The sequence below is a fragment of the Calonectris borealis genome, chromosome 11, assembly GCF_964195595.1.
Source record: "Calonectris borealis chromosome 11, bCalBor7.hap1.2, whole genome shotgun sequence".
Classification (NCBI taxonomy): Eukaryota; Metazoa; Chordata; class Aves; order Procellariiformes; family Procellariidae; genus Calonectris; species Calonectris borealis.
In genome coordinates, this window is record NC_134322.1 from 12,346,098 (window position 1) to 12,364,959 (window position 18,862).

General features: G+C 43.0%; 1 protein-coding gene and 1 long non-coding RNA gene across 2 annotated transcripts in view; both read left to right on the forward strand.

Moving 5' to 3' along the window:
- Positions 1-680: 680 nt before the first annotated feature.
- LOC142086452 (uncharacterized) lies at positions 681-14,245 on the forward strand. Its single transcript, XR_012675127.1, has 5 exons — positions 681-945; positions 1,679-1,782; positions 8,938-8,990; positions 11,025-11,126; positions 14,078-14,245. It is a non-coding gene; the product is annotated as an uncharacterized LOC142086452 (long non-coding RNA).
- Positions 14,246-18,369: 4,124 nt separating this feature from the next.
- Positions 18,370-18,862, forward strand: part of FBN1 (fibrillin 1) — a 158,424-nt gene continuing 157,931 nt past the window's right edge. The window contains exon 1 of the mRNA XM_075160043.1: positions 18,370-18,539. Coding sequence (XP_075016144.1) covers positions 18,370-18,539 — 170 coding nt within the window. The remainder of the gene's footprint in view (positions 18,540-18,862) is intronic.

The following is an 18,862-nucleotide window of genomic DNA, read 5'->3' on the forward strand; positions in this document are numbered from 1 at the left end:
CACATCAACGGTAATATGGAAGATGTAACCAAAAAGGTTTTGCTTGCTATTTTTCTGTGATATTAGAAGAAGAAAAAAGACTATCTAATCTCTCAAAGATGATGTATATGCCTCTCATATGTAACGTTTAACTGCTGTAAGGATGCTCATTTGGTCTTTCGGAGTTGAACAACACAGTCTAGTCTGAGAATCTTTTCAGTTTTAAGAGGAAAATAGTACAAGATTCAACAGAAATCTTCTGAAGAAAAATGTGTTTAACTTCCTTTACAAAAACGTCCTGCCTGTTTATATTTCAGGCCAACTGGCAAGGCAGAATGCATTACAGCTTTTGGTACGCAGGACTGGTTTGTGACTCGAGACTCTCGGGCGATCTAATGAGAGACTTCTGAATTTCTTGGTGGCCTTTAATGTTGCCCATAAATCCAACCCCACTTCCTCTTTAGTGAAGGTGGAGTTTGTCATCGTCAGTGGGAGCAAACTGAGGCCATGAGAGACCGCTTCTGCCTAAACAAACATGGGCAGTGGTTAAGTTCAAGGGCCAAATTCCGAGCTCTTAGCTGAGGAAATAGCTGTGGCCTTGTCTGCAGGGGAAAGTTTTTACTAGTTGTCCTCTAAGCCCCACGAGGAGGCTTTTTTTTTTTTCCCCCCAATGATGAGTAGCTTTTTTTGGTTAGCTTAAACATTTTCCCAAATTGCACAAGGTAAAAAAGAAGCACATTATTCCTGCGTGAGAGGTACTTGTACAAGTGTTTAAACCAATACATCAGATGATTCATTCCTTGGGCTAGTCTAGAAACCTTCCCCAGATGAAGAAAGCCCGCATCTGCAAAAGTAAACATGCAGCTGTCCTGCAGGACACCCCTGGCCATTCAGAGCGAGCCGCTGAGCGCCCATCATCTCACTGGTGTGGACCAGACATACCTTCCAAGTAATCCTTCGTCTGAGGTGGGTTCAAGAGCTTCTCTGTAGTTGCTCCCCAAAACACCACGCTCAGTGTGCAAACTGCTTTTAAAATTCTCTAAAAATGGCATTTTTTACAGTATATTTCATTTTATTTCTGTTGCCTTGTTCAATGTTGTTTGGATGCATAACTCTTACTGTCATTTCTCTGTAGCTTTTAAAAAATTTCCTGTGTTTAAAAGCTCAGTGGTTTCAGTGCAGAATGAAGTACGTGATGATCCTGGTCCTGCTAAAGCTTTGCACGGCTGATGATTTTTACATATTTAATTTAGAAGCTGGGGTCCCACACTGATGAGAAGGGACCTTCCGCATTACTGACTGCTCTGGAGAAAGCCGAGGGTGCAGCAGATCCCAGCGGCAGGGAGGAAACCAGGGGAGTTTTCTTCAGCAGGCTCTGTAGGCTGACACGAGAAAAGGTTCTCCTGTGGGCGTCCTTCCTCTCATGGAGCTGGAAGATGTTACGCAGATGGGGGAAAGAGGGAGGGGGAAAAAAATCTTTCCGATCCCAGCTAGTAAAAGGGAGAATATTTAAATGTGGACTTCAGGTGCCCAACTAGATTCGGTTGCTGTTTCAGCCATACCGTATCACATCACAGTACTGGGCAACTTCAGTGACCAAAACCGCAATGCAAGCCAGAACGTGGATGTAGGTAGCGATTCAGTTAAATCCTTGCTCACCTGATGTTCATTGTGTGTCTTGTTGCACTGACAACTCCAGAGAGCTCCAGAGCTGCTGAGGGGATTTTAAGTTTTCCTTAATGAGAATCAACTGCAGAGGCCTGGAGGGAAGATCCATACCCAAAGAGCAGCAATCATTCCCTGGTGAGTAAACTTTGAGGAGATATTTAGCCCAAGAATCAACAACTCCTAGTCCAAAGCATTCCTCAGCCCTCCTTCTTCTAACGTCAGTCGGAAAGAATGAAGCAGGAACAGGCGAGCATGGGGGGTGGCAACTCCTGAAATGGGACAACTGACACCGGTCGGAAAGGGGGCTGTGGTGGTGTAACACGTGGTTGGACTTGCACAGTTGAGCCGAGATTGTAACAGAGCCACTAAATGAACCTCTTAAAATAAGTTTGCCGGTTCTTTTCACCCACTAGGTTATACTGCTGAAAGAACTTCGCTGTTTTATTCAAGAGTTCATTACCTGCTGTTACGTCTTTTTGATTCAGATGCTTCCTTGTTTTAATACTGCATTTATGCTATAGGAGCCAGATCTAATTTTATTCTAGTGATGATGCAGTTCGGCACTATTCAGCTTAAACTTTGTTTAACCATACCCCACCCCCAAAGTAGCGGAATGCAGCGGTACTCTTTTCCTTGCTGTATTTTTGTTTTTTATATTTTCTTTAGCTGATTTATCTTTCGGGTATAGTATGTCTGTACATTCCTTCTTAGAACAACCTCTTTGTAAAAATGTGTCACTATTTCATACTAAAATATCGATATGACAGAAGCTATTTGCCAGATGACTTTTCCATACTATGTTTAAATGGTAATTAAAATTTACATGTTATGTACATCTTAAACATCTTTTATATAGTTAATTGTGCATAAGGTGCTTGTGTGTGTAGATATATACACATATATACATACATGTATATATGTGTACATATATGTGTGTATATATATTCTGATGTACAGAACAGAAATGCACAGGATTTGTCTAATGCATGTTTTGAGTAATTAATATTTTGAGTAATTAATACATTAATTACTGGTCTCTGATTCTAGTGTTTTAGCTTCTCTCTTCAGTGGCCTCTTTCAGCTGGAATGAGCAACTCCTGTAGCTATTAATGAAAAAAATTAAGAATAGGTCTTGCATAAACCAGATTTAAATTCCCACACTCTTTATTTTTAGTAGACATATATGCACATCTGAAACCTTGTCTCCTATCACAGCAAGGTGCTGTGCACGAGAATAGCTATATGAGTAGGAACTGAGGCCGTGAGAGGTTAGGTAGCTTGTTCAGAAAGCTAGGAAGCCTGAGCAGGGAATTAAAACCAGGTCTTTTAAATCCTAAGCTAGTACTTTAACCACTAAATTACCTTTTCTTTCTCCTTGAAAGAAGGCTTTACTGTGCTTTTACACTACTTTGATTTGTCCTCTTCTAGTCTGGTTTATCGCCTTGTACTTTTTTTAAATTCCTTTTGTCTTTATATTGGTCAGTTTTCTTTTCTCTGGCTTTGCACTTAGCCTCTCTTCCCCCCCCTAATTTTAATCTTGAATTCTCTTTCCCTTTGGCTTTGCATGGGCTCTTCCCCCCCCCCCCCTTTGTTTGAGCTTAATGTTGTTTTAAGAGGTGTGTGTGGCTCCCCCCATCCTCTTGTTCAGCCTTTGCTGGTGGGAAATTGATTCATCTTTATGTATTTCTTCAGAGTGACAGATACCATTTTTTCTTGTGTTATCCGATTCATCATATTATGTGATATTAATGAGTTACGATTTACATAACATCACAAATCATCTCCACCTTTACCTTTCTGAAAAGGTCATGCAGTCCGTTTTCCTGCTACAAGGCACAATCACCTGTGCTGATGTTGGTCCTAATGGATGTTTGTCCAAGATGTTCTGAAAGATCTCTCATAACAGAGGCTCTACAACTGCCCAGACAAATCCTTTCCAGTATTATCCTTACTGCTGGAAGGCTGCCTCCCCATTCCCTTTGTGTCTTACCTGAACTCTTTTGCTGCTGTTTAAGCTCGTTAGTGCTTCTCCAATGTACCAAGGACATGGAATATGGATTTCTTTTATGTCATGCTTAAAAGCTACTATTTTCATCCTCAGTTTTCCTTCACTTAAGTAACACCACTTCTTTCAATCTTTTTTTGCATAAGTCAGCTTTTAAGATGCATAGGTCTGTTGTTGCATGCAAATGTGGAAATAGTCCAAAGGACAGCAAATGGTAAATGGAAAAAAATTAGACCCAACAGTCTTGGTCCTACCATGCTTGATAGTTTTCAGACTGGTTCAACTGGTTGTCTGTTCTTCTGCAAAATTACTACAATCTTCGCAAAACACCCTATCTGTGATTGCGAAAGCCTTTCAAGACTGCTATGATTAATCCAACTTCTCTAAGTGTCACACGTGGATATGCAACTAAGGAGAGCTCTGGCTTGCTTGCATTCCCAGGCTTTCCTTAACACCTTTGGAATTTCATATCTTGGTACCCTCTTACCTCTTATTTTACTTTGTAGTTGGTACTTTCCACTGAAGTTTGGAGATCTGCTTACTACTGTATAGTGTCCCTTTTCCCATAAAATCTCAAGCTGGGTATACTTCCCAGAAGTACTGAGATACACAGTCAATATATATATTTCAGTCATTCATCCTTAAAATTTGCTGTCAAAGCCATTCTTCTGCTGTTGGAACTCTGTTCTCATGTTTCCCTTTGTTCTGTGGGAGTTGCTAAGATTTCCCATTGAAATTTATTTTAAACGTTTGCTCTTTTGTGCAGCTTCACTGCGCAGTCTTGTCTCCCACAGTGTAGATGGGTTACAATGGAGACGATGGTAACCTGGCAGTGATACAGGAGCACATTACTTGCAGCTGTAGCGAGATTTCACCCAGCATTCTGATGCAGAGTACTTCACACTTCCAAATTAATCATGCTTCTCTCTCTGTTCTTGTTGCTTGGGTAAATATTTCACTGTTGTGTGGACTTGGGCAGTGATCGATGTGAGAACCAAGGTTCTTGTTTTCCTGCCTCTTGTACATGCTTACCTACCAAGCAAGCTTTTAAGCCCAGTGCCTTTTTCACACTTGATAAAATGAGTCTGTTTCCATCATGTAGCGTTGCTTCTTTGTAAATCTGAATACAAGTAAAGAAATTCATGTCTATTGCCAAATGTTCTGGCCAAATGCCATCCCTGGTGTTCTGGCTTCATCCAGATGACGAATGTTCCCTGTCAGCCTGCAGCCTAGTGAGAGGGGACAATGGTACAGAAATACTGTAATTATCTAATCAACTTTGCTTAGAATGTTAAGCAAATGCAATTCTTTAATACTGTTGTTTTACCATAGCTGTTAATTAACATGTGCAAACGCAGTTTGTACAGCAAAACCAAGTAGAGGAAACGTTCACTTTTAAGTTACTTTACTCCCCTCTAGTGGTCTTATACCATACGTACTTTTATATAACGCTTTTCATCACAATAGATTTAAGGATGGTGTTAATATTCTGTAAAAACCAGAAGTCTGCTGGTAACTTCTCCTTCCTTCTGCTCATCTTCTCTTTCTATAGAGAAACCAGTTCAGTGACTGGGATTCTTGCCAATGCAACTCTAAACGGATCTGTTCTTTACATGTTGACTTTAATTAAAGGCCAAACTGCGCCCACAGCTTTAAAATCAGTACATACAGAAAAATCTTAAAGCTGTGTACTAAACACTTATTTTCTGTGCCCTCAAACCTGTTCACAAGGGGTGTTAGTGTCACGGTGACTCAAACTGCAGCCAAGGCTGTAGAAACATCAGCAGAACCCAGTCACATCTGCAGTGCTGCTATATGTTTGTTCTGCGGGACATGCCAGTTTTGGTGCGTGTCTAACGCTGTTTGGGCCTGTGCAAGTTGTGGGACATATGGAGACTGTCGAATGACTGGGTTCCTCCTTTAAGCTTGCCAGTTGGCCATTTTGTGTAGGATGTGGCTTCCACTAGCTGGAAAACAGATGAGAACCTACACGATCAGAATGGAAACTTCGACTTTTCCAGTAATCCCCTGGTTCTTTGCTCAAGTTACTGATGTTGTAATCAACACTATACAGGTGTGCAGCACAGGCTTAATTTAGCAATAGTTAATGGGTAAGTTCTTGGCTAAATTTTATTTTTCTTCCTGGAGTCTGTATTTTAAAGGTTTTGAAATTACTTGCTAATACAGTGTTCTCGGAGAACATAGGGTACCTCATAAGATGTTTGTCTCCTTTTTTCTGCTCAGAGAGAGTATATGAAGAAAAATGTAGATAGAGGATTCACTTTTCAGAAGCTAGCTGCTCTTTTCAAACTACCTACTCATAACTTTTCCATTTTCTTCTAGAATGCCTTGGACTAATATTTGGAAGAAAAGAAAAGGGGAATAAGAGGGGTATAGAGTCAATAAAGAAAACATTGACAATTTTCCATTTAAAAATACAGTTCTCTTAAAATACTTCAAAAAATTGTGTTTGTCTTCATACTTAGTTATGGAAGAAAAATGGAAACGTTCCAAGAATCAAAACATTTTAACACTATTTGAGTGGAACCTTTTGTTTTAAAATAAGTCTTCGTTTGTAAACTTTTGCAACTCTAAAAAGTCAAAATTGAAATGAAACAGTTTAGGAGATCCAAACCCGGCCCTTTTTCTGCATGATTTTTCTTTTGTGGAAAACTTAAGTATCTCAGTTTCCTTCCAAGCTGGAAGGAAACCAAATGTGAAAAGTAAAATCCTTCATAAAACGTAACTCCTGTCTTCCTGCAGTGCTCTTACAAGAGATTCTTTGCCTCTGTCAGCGAGGCATATTATAATAACCAATAGCTGGGGAAACTATTTCCTACGTTTCTCAAGATTGCTCCCTTTAGGTCATTAGCAGATAGTTCTAATAAACATGAGCTGAGCCAGCAGAGGCTTTGACTCTATTTATCATTGCGGATGTCTGAGCAGTCCCTGGGGGAAGTTGTGACCAATTCATCAGCCAGGGAGTTTAACTTGTTCTTAGCTCTCCTCTCGAACAGCAGTGCCAACAGTCAACTACATCGAAATCATTCACATGTACACGTGTAGGAAGCAGGTAAGATACGTAATGTTGAAATAACGTTATCTGTACAGCTGTAAAAAGCACACAAGCCGGCAGCTGGTGCAGAAGTTTCTTTACCCAAAGGAGCTGGCAGGCGCTGCCCCTCGAGGGCATGGCAGTGGGGAGGGACGGACCCGCCGCTGCCTGGGGCGTCCTGCCTGACACCCAGCAATTCTGCAGACGGGCCCGTCCCAGCTCCGCCACTCCAGCACTGCAATGCGAGCACTGGGGCTTTATAGCTGAAACAAGTTTCCCTGCCTCCTTTGGTGGCATTGCTGTTATTCTTCTCTGCAGGTTCAATTTGTTAGCCCTCTGCATCAAATCTGTGTAGTAGTCCCATAACCTTACAATTTCAGGCATGCATGTGCTCCAGTGCATTCCTCCAAAAAGCAGATGTGGTTATTTAAGAGCTCTGCAGCTTAACATGTGAGTCAAAGTAGGACTTCTGGGCTCTTGTGCTTAGGAGAACGGAGAACTTTGCCAGTACAGATTCAGACTCAATGATTCTGCGTCTCCAAAACAGAGAAAATCTATTGAAACACTGCCCCAGTAGAAGTATCAGAGAGGAAGTGATTGAATAGATCCCAGTATGAAGCTCATGATCCCTGTAACCCTACTTGTCGGAGCACAGAATCACAGAGTGTTTGAGGTTGGCAAGGAGCTCTGGAGGTCCTCTGGTCCAATCCCCCCTGCTCAAGCCACCTAAAAGCCAGTTGCCCAGGGTTTTGAATATTTCCAGGGATGGAGTCTCCACAACCTCTATGGCACAGCCTGTTTGGTGCTCAGTCACCTTCACAAATGTCTAATAGTTCCGTGAGGTTTCATCTGGGCTAAGAACACACCTGCCGGGTACGTGTGAGGTAAGGCAGGTTCCTTTTACTTTGGGCCCGCTTAGATTTAGTGAATGAGTTCCTACCAGATTCACAGAATCACATAATGGTTGAGGCTGGTTGGACCATAAGCTGCTGTCCAGCCCCCAACAGCTTATACCTTATTCCTTCAGCTTCTGCCTTTTAGGTCAGCATACTTCCTCTCCTTGAAGTATATATTGAGCTGTTCTTAAACTTAGATGGGGAGGATGGGGAGGAAACAATCGTGGGGAAGAATCTACTGCCGTTACTTCAGCTCACAGTAGCAACAGTAAAAGAGGAGGAAGAAATATATGATCGTGTCAAGCAGCTCCTGCGGATTGCTGTACGTGACATGGTACTTTAAAACATCGCTAGATGTCAGCTCTTCATATCTATTAGGAAGCTCACTGTTGTTACTACCAGAAGCAATGATATGACTGATAAGACACCCTCCCCCCCTCTCCCCCTTATAATTATTCTCATCCCTTTTTCAGAAATTATTTTTCAGAATAATTATTCTCATCCCTGTAGTTTCAGAAGAATGAGACTGTTGACAAGGAAAACGGGTCTTAAAGATGACTATGCAAGTGGTCATATCCAACAGCTGTAAGAACTGGTTATGGTAAATGAAGTTCTGGAATCATCCTAGATATGGACTGCTTACTGCATCTATTTCTGCCTCGCTGTCAGTGCCTTTCCAGCACGGCTACGGCTAGAGCTGGTGTCGAATGGCAACGGCGAATTGTCCGGAGCATTCTTTCTGTGCTGTTAGTACAGTGCAACAGGGCCACAGTCTCACTTGGGGTTTCTGAGAGCTTCTGGAATATGAACAACCTTATAAATTAAATCACCACACTGTCTGCGGAATGCTTTCTTGCAGAAGTGCTGGCAACGGTGGAACATATTTTGCTGATCATCTGAAGAACAGCAACTTCTACACCTGGCAGCTGTCAGACAGCGTTTTCTTGAAAGAAGGCTGTCTGCTGATAGCTCAGCAGTGGGGTTGAACAGTGCAGACGCAATAGGTTTATAGCTGGGATTTGCAGATTAACACACTGTTGTACTTCCCAGCATCTTCCTGGGCTAAATCCCACCTGCATTCTGCATGAGTGGAAGAAATTCCTCAGATTTTCTTTCTATTCCAGTCCTTCAATCACAGTTACCAGAACACAGAATTTCGTTCCAAATGTGTTAGAAGAGTTCTCTTCTCCAGGATGGGATTTGATTAAGCACAGGGCTAACCTTTACCATATTATGGGGTTTAGCCAGTGGCATAAATGCTAATATTTTCTTTAAAATATTTAATTTTAATTGTTCCTTTCTTTTTTTCCCCCCTTGCAAATGGTATTATACAGTTTTTGACCACGGGAAGAGGATGGACAGGTGGAAACAAACCCATCAAAGCAGGGTAAGTAGCTACCAGGGTTGCTTAAGTCAACTTACCCTTAAAATGCAGTTTATGATACTGGGGAGGGGGATGGGGAGAGGCAGAAGAAAACTCCAAAAAACCCACTGAAAAGGCTAATAAGATTTTGAATGCTGAGAAGCCCTAGAAAAAGCAGCTTTTTCCAGGATTCCATGGGGAATGACCACTGTCAGCACATGCATATCAGTGATCCACTGAACTGATATAAAGGTGCAGTTGTTTTTATAATGCATTTAGCTCTGAATTTGTCACTGTTGAACATGTGTATTAGAGCATGATACATATGTGAATTTTAAAGACTTCTTTTTTACAAGTTGGAGTAAATTCAAAAAGCATTGATTTCTTGTTTTAGACAACACTGCCAAGATTTCTCTGTATTTTCACTGTGCAGGACTGAATATTTAGTCAGCAAGACTGCACAGACTTGTTGCTGTTTTACTGTTTGTGACAAAAACCTCAGACAGGAAGGTAAAGATCCTTGTGTATGGACCAAAGAATGCAGAGGATTGCATATTTTGAAAAGGAGGAAAGACTTTGTAGCCAATTGTACGGAAGGAATTGTTTCCAGTTCTCCATAATGCATCAGAATCCACGTAATATGCTGTTTTCAGAAACTTCACTGCTCTAGCGTAGCTTAGCTGATGGAATAGCGTTCACCACGCTGAAGTCAGGGCATGCTCTGAAGTCCACTGAAATAAGCGGAGGGGAAAAAAATTATCTCAGGCTTTGGACTAGGCTTGTAGTGCCAAAGGAAGTTTCTCTGGATCATTGCAGTGCAGAGAAACTCTGTTTTCTCAATAGTTTATCATAAAATGCGTCCAGACTGGAGCCTCTGAAAGATTTCTTTATCTTGAAAAGGCAGCATGAATCTCCTTATTTACATCACCCACTGTTTCATCCATAAAATTAGACTTCCTTCCTTTTACTGACGAACAGGAGTGGGAAAAGTCAGCCTTACTATATATCCATATATCTATAGATAGATAGATATAAATGTCCTTTTTCCCAAGCATCTCCTGCCCATGAGTATTTTTCCTTGGCTCTCCCTTATGGGTGTCAGATGACATTTCCTCTGCTGACTGTGTGCCTGTTCGACCTTTGTTCTTATTCGTCTGAAGTTATGTGGTATTTTTTTTGGTATTGAAAGGAGTTCACAAAGCTAAAAACAGTTTTCAACATTTTCATTTAAAATTTGTAAAGTGTCAAAACCTGTCCCCTTAAAAACAAAGTGTAGCAGATCAATCTCTTCTGAACTCCACCCCATTCACCACAGTAATAGCAATTTTGGGTGGATCTGGTGTTGATAATTTGCAAACCATTAGGGATGTTTCAGAGGCAGTTTTTTTTTTTTTAAAAAAAAGCTTTAAAGATTTTTTTTTTTAATGTTAGAATTGCTTCCCTCATTTAAATTGTAGTCTGAATAACTTGTACGAGAAACACTGGTAAAAGTAACTCACATTTCAAGTGTTCTGAGTAATAAATTTTAAATTATCCCTATATCTTAATTCTCCTTGTAGGGAAGGAAAAAAGGGTTTAAAAAAACATAACAAAACAAAAAAAGAACAAAAAACAAAAACAAAAACAGAACCTCCCCAAAACATACAGAGCTTTCTTCCTGTCCCTTCTCATTCCCACTTTGAGCCACAGTATTTGGTATCTATTGCAACTTCCTACTCAAATAGCTTCCTTAACTTCACTTGGTTACTTGTAAAATGAATATATTTTTGAATTAACTGCAATTATTATTTCCTGTTTCCTTATGAAGAAAGGCAACCTGATTATTTGCATTATTTATATGCTTTATAGCTATTTGTTTTAAGTCACAATCAGCTTGCTGCGAGTTGAGCCAATACATAAATGAGAAGGGGCTAATAATGAAACAAAATAACCTTAAAGTTAATAGGAAGTTTCCTATTGACTTCTGTGGGCTGAATATACCCAAGTAACAATTCTGAAAGTGCAAGATGCAATATGTTAAAGACTTGTGCATTATCAAATGGCTCATGTTCTGTCCAGTGTGGTGTATAAAAGACCTTGCATCTGATGGGCATTTTGAGGCACTGAAGACTGGCTGCTGAAACTTTTGAACCTGATAAAACCACCCCCCAGCGATTCTCAGTAAGTAAATTTTAATACTTTCAACAGATGGGGGTGGGTGGAATCCCCAAATGATTTTATACCCAGTAAGAAATCTAGATGAGTCTCACTTAATTTACTGGTATCTAGAAAACCTGAGGAAATGAAGTCAGCCTTTGGAAGGTTACGGAATAAAGGAAAGTACCGATCAGAGCTGTACCGAACCGTTCAGGGGCTGGAGACTCGTCCCTGTCAGACCCGAGCCAGCAGTGCACCCCCGCAGCGGGAGCGGCCAGCTGCAGATGGGGCTGTGTTGGTGGGAGGGTGTCCAGCAGCGGAGGGAAGGGATTCTTCCCCTCCTTTGGTACTTGAGAAACTGCATCTGCGGTACTGGATCCAGCTCTGGGCACCCTGGTACAAAAAAAACCCAAACCAAACCAAAAAAAAAAAAACCCACCACCCCTAAACCCAAAAAACATTGACACCTGGAGCGAGCCTGGCAGAGGGCCACCAAGATGGTTAGGGGCTAAAGCCACGCTCTCTGAGGAGAGGGTTCATTCAAACTTAAGCAGCAAAGGTTAAGGAGATCTTACTGCTGTCTTCAGGGTGTAGAGGAGATAGAGCCTGACTCTTCTGGGTGGTCAGCAGTGGTAGGATGAGAGGCACGGGCACAAATTCTAACAAGGGAAATTCTTACTAAGTGTTAAGAAAAATTAGTCACAATGAGGGCTGTAAAACAACGGAGTATGTTACTCCAGAAAAGTGGAGTGTCCATCCTTGGAGATATTCAGAACCCAGCTGTATAGGGCCTGCTCTTAGGTTGGTCCTGCCCTGAGCAGGGGACTGGACCAAATGACCTCCCCAAGTCCCTTCCAACCGAAATTCATCACTGATTCTATGAGAGCCGTATGCAATGCTCTCATAGTGTTATTTCTCAAAGGAAGGGCCTTGCAAATGGAATGTGGTGGGTTCAGAGCCTAATCCCTGGTCTCTTATTACCTATTTTATTATTTCAACTGCATCATGGGGCAACTCCCTATCAACCGAGACATCTCATAGCTAGAGGAATACTGGGATGGAAACCAGAGGCAGAGACACCCAATCCCTTGCTGACACAATGTTTGAAGGAATGTAGGGCCTGATTCAGCTGTCTTTGTTCGAGTCAGTAGGGAGTTCTGCATAAATGAGAGCTACAAGAAGAGGCTCCTAGTTACTGATTTCCACCCACTTGGAATGTATTAATTCTAATAAAAAGCTATATCCGTTTTGCTCAATGTCTTAGCCTGAAAATTCACCCAGCAGTTGGCATTTCATGCTAAGCCATAGAATTTGTTTCACTTTGCTTCTGAGCTTACAGGTGGGATTTAAGAGGTTATCTGGGACAAATATAAGATTGAGGAAGCTCAGCTCGCAACTGTTACTTTGGCGAAGTTCCCATTAAATTTGACAGAGTTATAGCTGACAGAAAGTAGTAGTATATATATTTCCTTTTCTTGCACTAAGGCTGGATTAAAATTTTTCTTTTTAAATCAAAGAAACAGTTGCTATTGTTAAACTTCAGGTTTTCTAGCTGTACGCATGGAATTAGATATGTCAATGATGTATCTATTGTATTAGACTGGGATTTAAAAAATAAAATAAAATCCATTCCACCATATTTTAGTTGTATTTCTATTCAACACTAGTCTTATAAAAATAGGTTGTGCTTCCCCTTCCTGGAGGACAGAATAGCAGTCATAGGATTTCTTCTGCTTTAGTTATCTTTTCTTCAGGACCCCCGTGAATGACTCTGCTAACATAATCTCATGTGTCTTTAGTAAATGGAGATGTAGTATAACAGTTTCACTCTTGCTAGGTAAGGATGGATTTAAAATGAGACCTAGTTTTAGAAAAGAAAATAGCTATGAATGTGGTACAGAACTTTCCTAAAAATAGTACCGAGAAGGGGGTGTCTGAATTAGGACATCTCTTGAGTTTCCTTTGTCACTGATACTGAAGAATCCAGGTGTTTTAGAGGAGTAAGAACATCAGTTTCATTCAGATCTTAGTAAGGACAAATCCAATTGTTTGACTTCTACAATTTTTCGTGGGGCGATATCAAAATTCACCTTGTTCTTGTAAATTAAAGGCATTGTTTTGTTTAAAACAACATAAATTCTGTGCTAAAACTATTCCATACAAGCATAAATAGGAGAGACATGTTCTGAATCTGTATAAAATGTAATAGGTTTATGGTCATCTAGGACACGACTGAGATAAAATACTCGAATTTCCCCAGAAGCACATAGGCCCCTAGCGTCTGAGCCAAGAGAGACCTTCTTTTAATTCTTATTATATTACAGAAGTATTACCCCAACACATTGCACAGTATCACAAATTATGGAATGATATGCTAATGTAGTTTGGATTTCCTCCTCTATCATTATAAACTCAGCTGACAGATGAAAACTTTGAATAAAACCGTTTGTAAAAATGAAGTAAAAGTCTTAAGTGAATTTGTCCCCCAAAAGCTATTGCTAATGGATTTCATAGCTAGTTATCACAGCTTATCTGACCAAACAGCATTAAGAAAAATGGGTGATAGTTTGTTTTATTTTGAGTTACCTGATTTTTTTTTTTTTTTTTTTTTTTAGATGTAAACCAGTTAATTGGTTGTCTGGATGTAATTACTGTTTGTGCTTGTAATGTACTTAAAAAAAAAAAAAATACACACACCAAAACTTTCCCACACTATTTGTTTTCATTGGCATAATCAAGGCTTTCTTAATAAAGAAATATGTAAGACGGGCATACTTATTTTTGCTCACTTGGTTTGGAGTAAATTTACAGATCAAAAAATACAATTATTGCAAAAGTTCATATAAATTGAAATAAAAAAACTTAAAGGAAATGAACTCACAACTCTATCACAGTACTTCCAGTCGTAAGATTTTTTTTTTTTTGGTTTGCAACAATTCAAAACAATTTGTCTAAAATATGAAAATTCTGATAAGCATCCTACAGGAGGGGAGGAAGGAACATTTGCGTAAGATGAAGACCACCGGCTTGGTAAAGGCTGAGAAGGAGGGAGACCAGTACTTCGCATCACTGCTGCTGAACACAAAGATTGTCAGCACTGAGATCTTCAGGTCAATGTTCTTATGAAAATCAAATAGCAGGACAAACAGGTATTTCTCTGACAATCAGTTAAATTTTAATAATTTAGCCACTGTATAAAATGCTTTATGTACATGCTATTGATAAGCACAGGAAGGTGCACTAAGGCATGGCTAGCTAGGAGCACATCTTTTACTAGAGGAATGTACTGGACTTGATTTAAAGCATGTGTGCAGTGTAGTTATGTAAATATTTAGGATCATCGCTTCCAAGCTGATATCTAACTGCAACAGGTAGTCTGTGTCTTCTCTATCACTCCCTGATCTAATCAACCTACCTATAACTACCCTCCCCTGATTTTGGGCCCTGCCACCACAATCCATGCCATCTACATCCTCCAAGATACAGCTGTAAGATCCTCAAAATCATCTGGAAGAATCAGCATTGTGGAAAAATAGTTGCTTAGATGTTACGGCAAATTCCACTGTGCATGTAACAATGATGTTGTATGCTTTGCTCTTGGTGTCTTTTATTTCTGGGTTTGATTCCAGGGTTTGATCAAGGAGCTAAAATATCACTGACCTTCTGGATCGTGGTTAATCTAGGAGTTCATCTTTTTGTTTGTCATGGAAGACGGTGATCAACTGGATCATCAGAATTGCTTCTCTGTTTTCTTTTTTTTCTTGAGTGAAACTTCTGAGTGGATGACAAGTGTTGTGGAGGCCATATAGGAATCTGTTTGTCTAGATGTTCTTCAGAGTCCAAATGTTTGCAAAGGCTCAAGTGGCTGTGGGAAAGTGTGTGGATGACCCTTATTAGTAGCTCTGTTCAGCAGCAGGGAGCAGAAGTTGTTCCAAGTCTTTTGCTTGTGATAGTATATTTTTCTAGTGGTTTGAGAACCCAGGTGGGCACTATTTTAAAGTTGTCAACAATTTAAGTACTTCTAATATATAAGCATATTCTTTAAAATGACACACCAGAAGTTGATGATGTGGTACATATTTTACTAGATTAATTAACGGACAGCCCACATATCATGTAACATTACTTCATATAGTGTAATCCACATTTCTGCAACCATGCAAGATACCAAATAATACATCACAAAATGTCCTAGAAGATACGAGAAAATCATCCCATTAACCTGTGACACAGACTAGATATTTTTCTCGTAGCTCATCCAGAAAATTGAAGCGATTGAAACAGAAAATGTTGAAACCGAAAGAATGTTTGAGTAAATAGTAACCCAGAATTCCTTTCATAACTCACTTTTGTTTACTGGTAAATTCTATGTTTGCATTATAAACATAATTAGCAAATATCTGACAACATTTTTTGCAGTGGTTTGGTTTAAACATATTTACCTTCTATATTCACTAAATAAATGTTTAGATTTTGCTGTACACGTAGATGAGAGTGAAGGAAGAGAATTGTGTATCCATGTACTGCATGTCCTGGATTTCTTAACAGCAGGGACAGTTACTACCACCTTTATCCTGGTCTCTTTTCTTTTTTGAGCAAATTTTAAATTGCCACTGCAAAAGAAATACAAAATCCTTTACACAATGCTATATCGTCTCTTCAACCAGCATAGGCATAAAAAAAAAAATGTTATCTTTGCTTCTGTGGCAGACAAACAAGAAAAACTTTGAAAAATCAAATTCCTATTTATCCATCTGGATTGTAGCAGGAAAATCAACATTTCGCACTTATCGAAACCCCTAATTTCTACTTCTATGGTGCAAACTGCAAATCAGTAATACTCTCCATGCAGAACTAAAGTTAATTCCCTTGATTCATTTTGTACAAGTTACAAAACAGTAGTACAAGGTTTGGGTTGCTACTATCTTGGGCCTTGTTCACACACACTGAAGAGCCGTACTCTGAATGCCATTACTTCTTTCTTGTGCCAATACCTCATAGTATTTCACTGCACCTCTACATTTTACCTGTATATTAAGTGTCTGTCTGAAAGTTTTCATGTTAAACAGTGACATTGGAATGGTCAAAATCAAATGACTGTTTTGTAACTTGCAGAATCCACCACTTTTCTTGCTGATAAAAATCAGCCGAAGTGATTAGAATGCTGTTGTTGTGGTGAACACACGCAAATGCAGCACTTCCTGTACTAAAGATTTCTATGTAGATTTAGAAGGATAATGCATATTTATATACATATTATACAAACTACTATAAACCAATTCAAACTATATATTTCAAAGATCATCTATCATATTTGCGTCACCATTACATTTCAGCTGTAAACAGAGATTGGTACTAGGAAATCTTACATGGTACTTCCTTTTTTCCTAATACTGTGTTAGGATGCATTTATCTTTGCGCAGGGCGGTTTGGCAGCTGCTGTGGTGGGTGGTCAGCTGCTTGCTTATAAAATTGTGCAGCTGAGCTTTTGCAACAATTCAATAATACACAACCATTCACCATCAGCACCTGCCGGAAACTACAAAAAATGAAAATACCTGCAAATTAGGAAATCCAACATTTCTGCCAAAATATTTATAAGTGAGGAGCAGCAGAATGCATAAATATAATTTACTTTCAGTCTACTAGGTTTGCTTTTTTTGGTTTTGCATTTTTTCTGTGTGTTGAAATGGGATAATCCCAGTACAGAGCTACTTGACTGGAGTCTATAATCTGGGCTTGAAGTCTGACTATTAACTCTCCTTTCCCCATCCCGAATTATTTCACTATTAAAACTTTCTACCTTTCAAGGGGTGGTAGTGGTTTGCTCTTCTTCGGGATTTCTAAATCAACCCAATAGCATAATCAAAAACTGCAGGGTTTTTTTCGGTAAGGACGAGGCATGCATTTGTTCTGGAGCTGGCTGTAGAGATTTAGGAGTAGGTACAGAAGAGCTCCGTGCGTCGGTGCCGTGCTACTTGCTAGAAAGTGCATTATTCATTCTGCAGCAGCCTCTAAGGTAAAGCCAACGTCGTTGCTGTTTTTCCTTATAAGGGAAACAGATATAATTATGTTTTTTTTTTAGCCACTACATAGATGCAAAATGCTGCACCTCTAGGACATACATATCTCTTTAGCCGGAGGCATAGGCGTCCACCTCCTTCAGTTCCCCCCCAGTCCTGTGTACGCACTTACTCTGCTGCTCAGCATTAAGACTAGCCCAGACGCTAATGCTTCTGCCTCCGTGTAAGCCGGGGACCCGCGGGGTAACCTGAGCAGGCAGCGCTGCCTGGCCGCGGCTTCCCCCGCCGCCGGGGAGGGCGGCAGAGCCCCGTCCTCCCGGGCAGGACCGCCTGCTTCCCGCGGCTCCTGGGGAGCCTCTCGGGGCAGAGCATCCCCCCAGCCCCGGGCCGGCAGCTTGCCGCAGGTGACCCGCCGCGGGGCTGGCCAGGGGCCCCCCGCCGCGGTAGCCGCCCCGGCACCGCCGAGCGCCCTCGGGGTGGCGGTTCGGGGGTGGGGGGACATTTTTATTCACCTCTCTCTCGCGAGAAAGTGTTGCGCGGGCGATACTTGAAGAGGAGGGGGGGGAGAGAGGAGGGGAAAAAGGAGAGGGAGGGAGGGAGGGAGGGGGCAGCTGGATTCGCAGCTGGAGCAGCGGTGGGTGCAGCGGCCGCAGCTGGAACAGCAGCGGGAACGGCAGCCGGCGGCGGCGGCGGCGGCGGCTCCAGCGGGTGCGCGCCCCTCGCAGCGGGCTTCTCCCGGGGCGGGCGGGCTGGGCGCGGGGCTCCTTGCCCGCGGCGCGCCCCGGCCGGGCACCGTGCTCCAGCTGCCGCGGCTCGCCGCGGTGCCCGGCTCGGGGAGCCGGGGAGGGTTCCTGCCGGGGAGACGCTTCCAGCCTCGGAGCGGCTCCGGGAGCGGCGGCCGCGGGCTGTCCGCGGCGGGAGCGGGAGCCCCCGCGGATGCTGTTGGAGGGAAGGTAGAGTCCGCGCGGCTCCGGGCAGCCCCTCGCCATCCCCCGCGGCCGCCGCCTCCCGCGGGCGGGCGAGCGCCGGGCTGGCCGGGGGCCGACGGCGCCGGGGCAGGCGGCGGGGGGCGCGGGGCGGCCGCGCCCGCTTTTTCCTCGGTCCCTAACCCCCCTTCCTCCTCTCTTCTCCCGTCGCAGCTCGCCTTGGAGAGGCTGGTCGGAGACAGGGCGGCGGGGACCGGCGGACTTCGGCGGCGGAGAGGAGGCGGCGGCCGCTCGCAGCCCGGGGGCTCGGGGGACGCGATGTGGCGGGGGCGGCTGCTGGGGATCGCCCTGGGAGTTGCCGTGCTGTGGGCGTCCCAGGCGGGCGCCGCCGCCGCCGGGCACGCCGAGGGGGTGAGCGCCAAGGAGAGCCGGGCCAGCCGGGCCAAGAGGCGAGGGCAGGGCGGCGGCGGGCACGACGCACTCAAAGGGTAGGTGCGGGGCCGGCCCCTCCCGGGGTGCCGCGGCGCGGTGCGGGGAGCGGGCGTAGGTCTGTCTGCGTACGTGTGTGTGCGCATCCGTATCCATTTGCGGGGGGAGCCGGCGGGGGTGGGAGAGCTCCCCGACGCCCCCTCGGGTCTGCCCCTGCGGAGGGGCAGGTTGGGCCGGGGGAGCCGGACACCGTCCGCAGCATCCCGAGGTAGCGCCGGGGCACAGGGCGCGGAGCCCCGCCGCCCGCCGGGGTCCCCCCCGGCAGCCCGCGGGGCAGGGTGCTGGGTCCCCTGCGTGCTGCAGCCTTGCGTCGCTTTTGGGC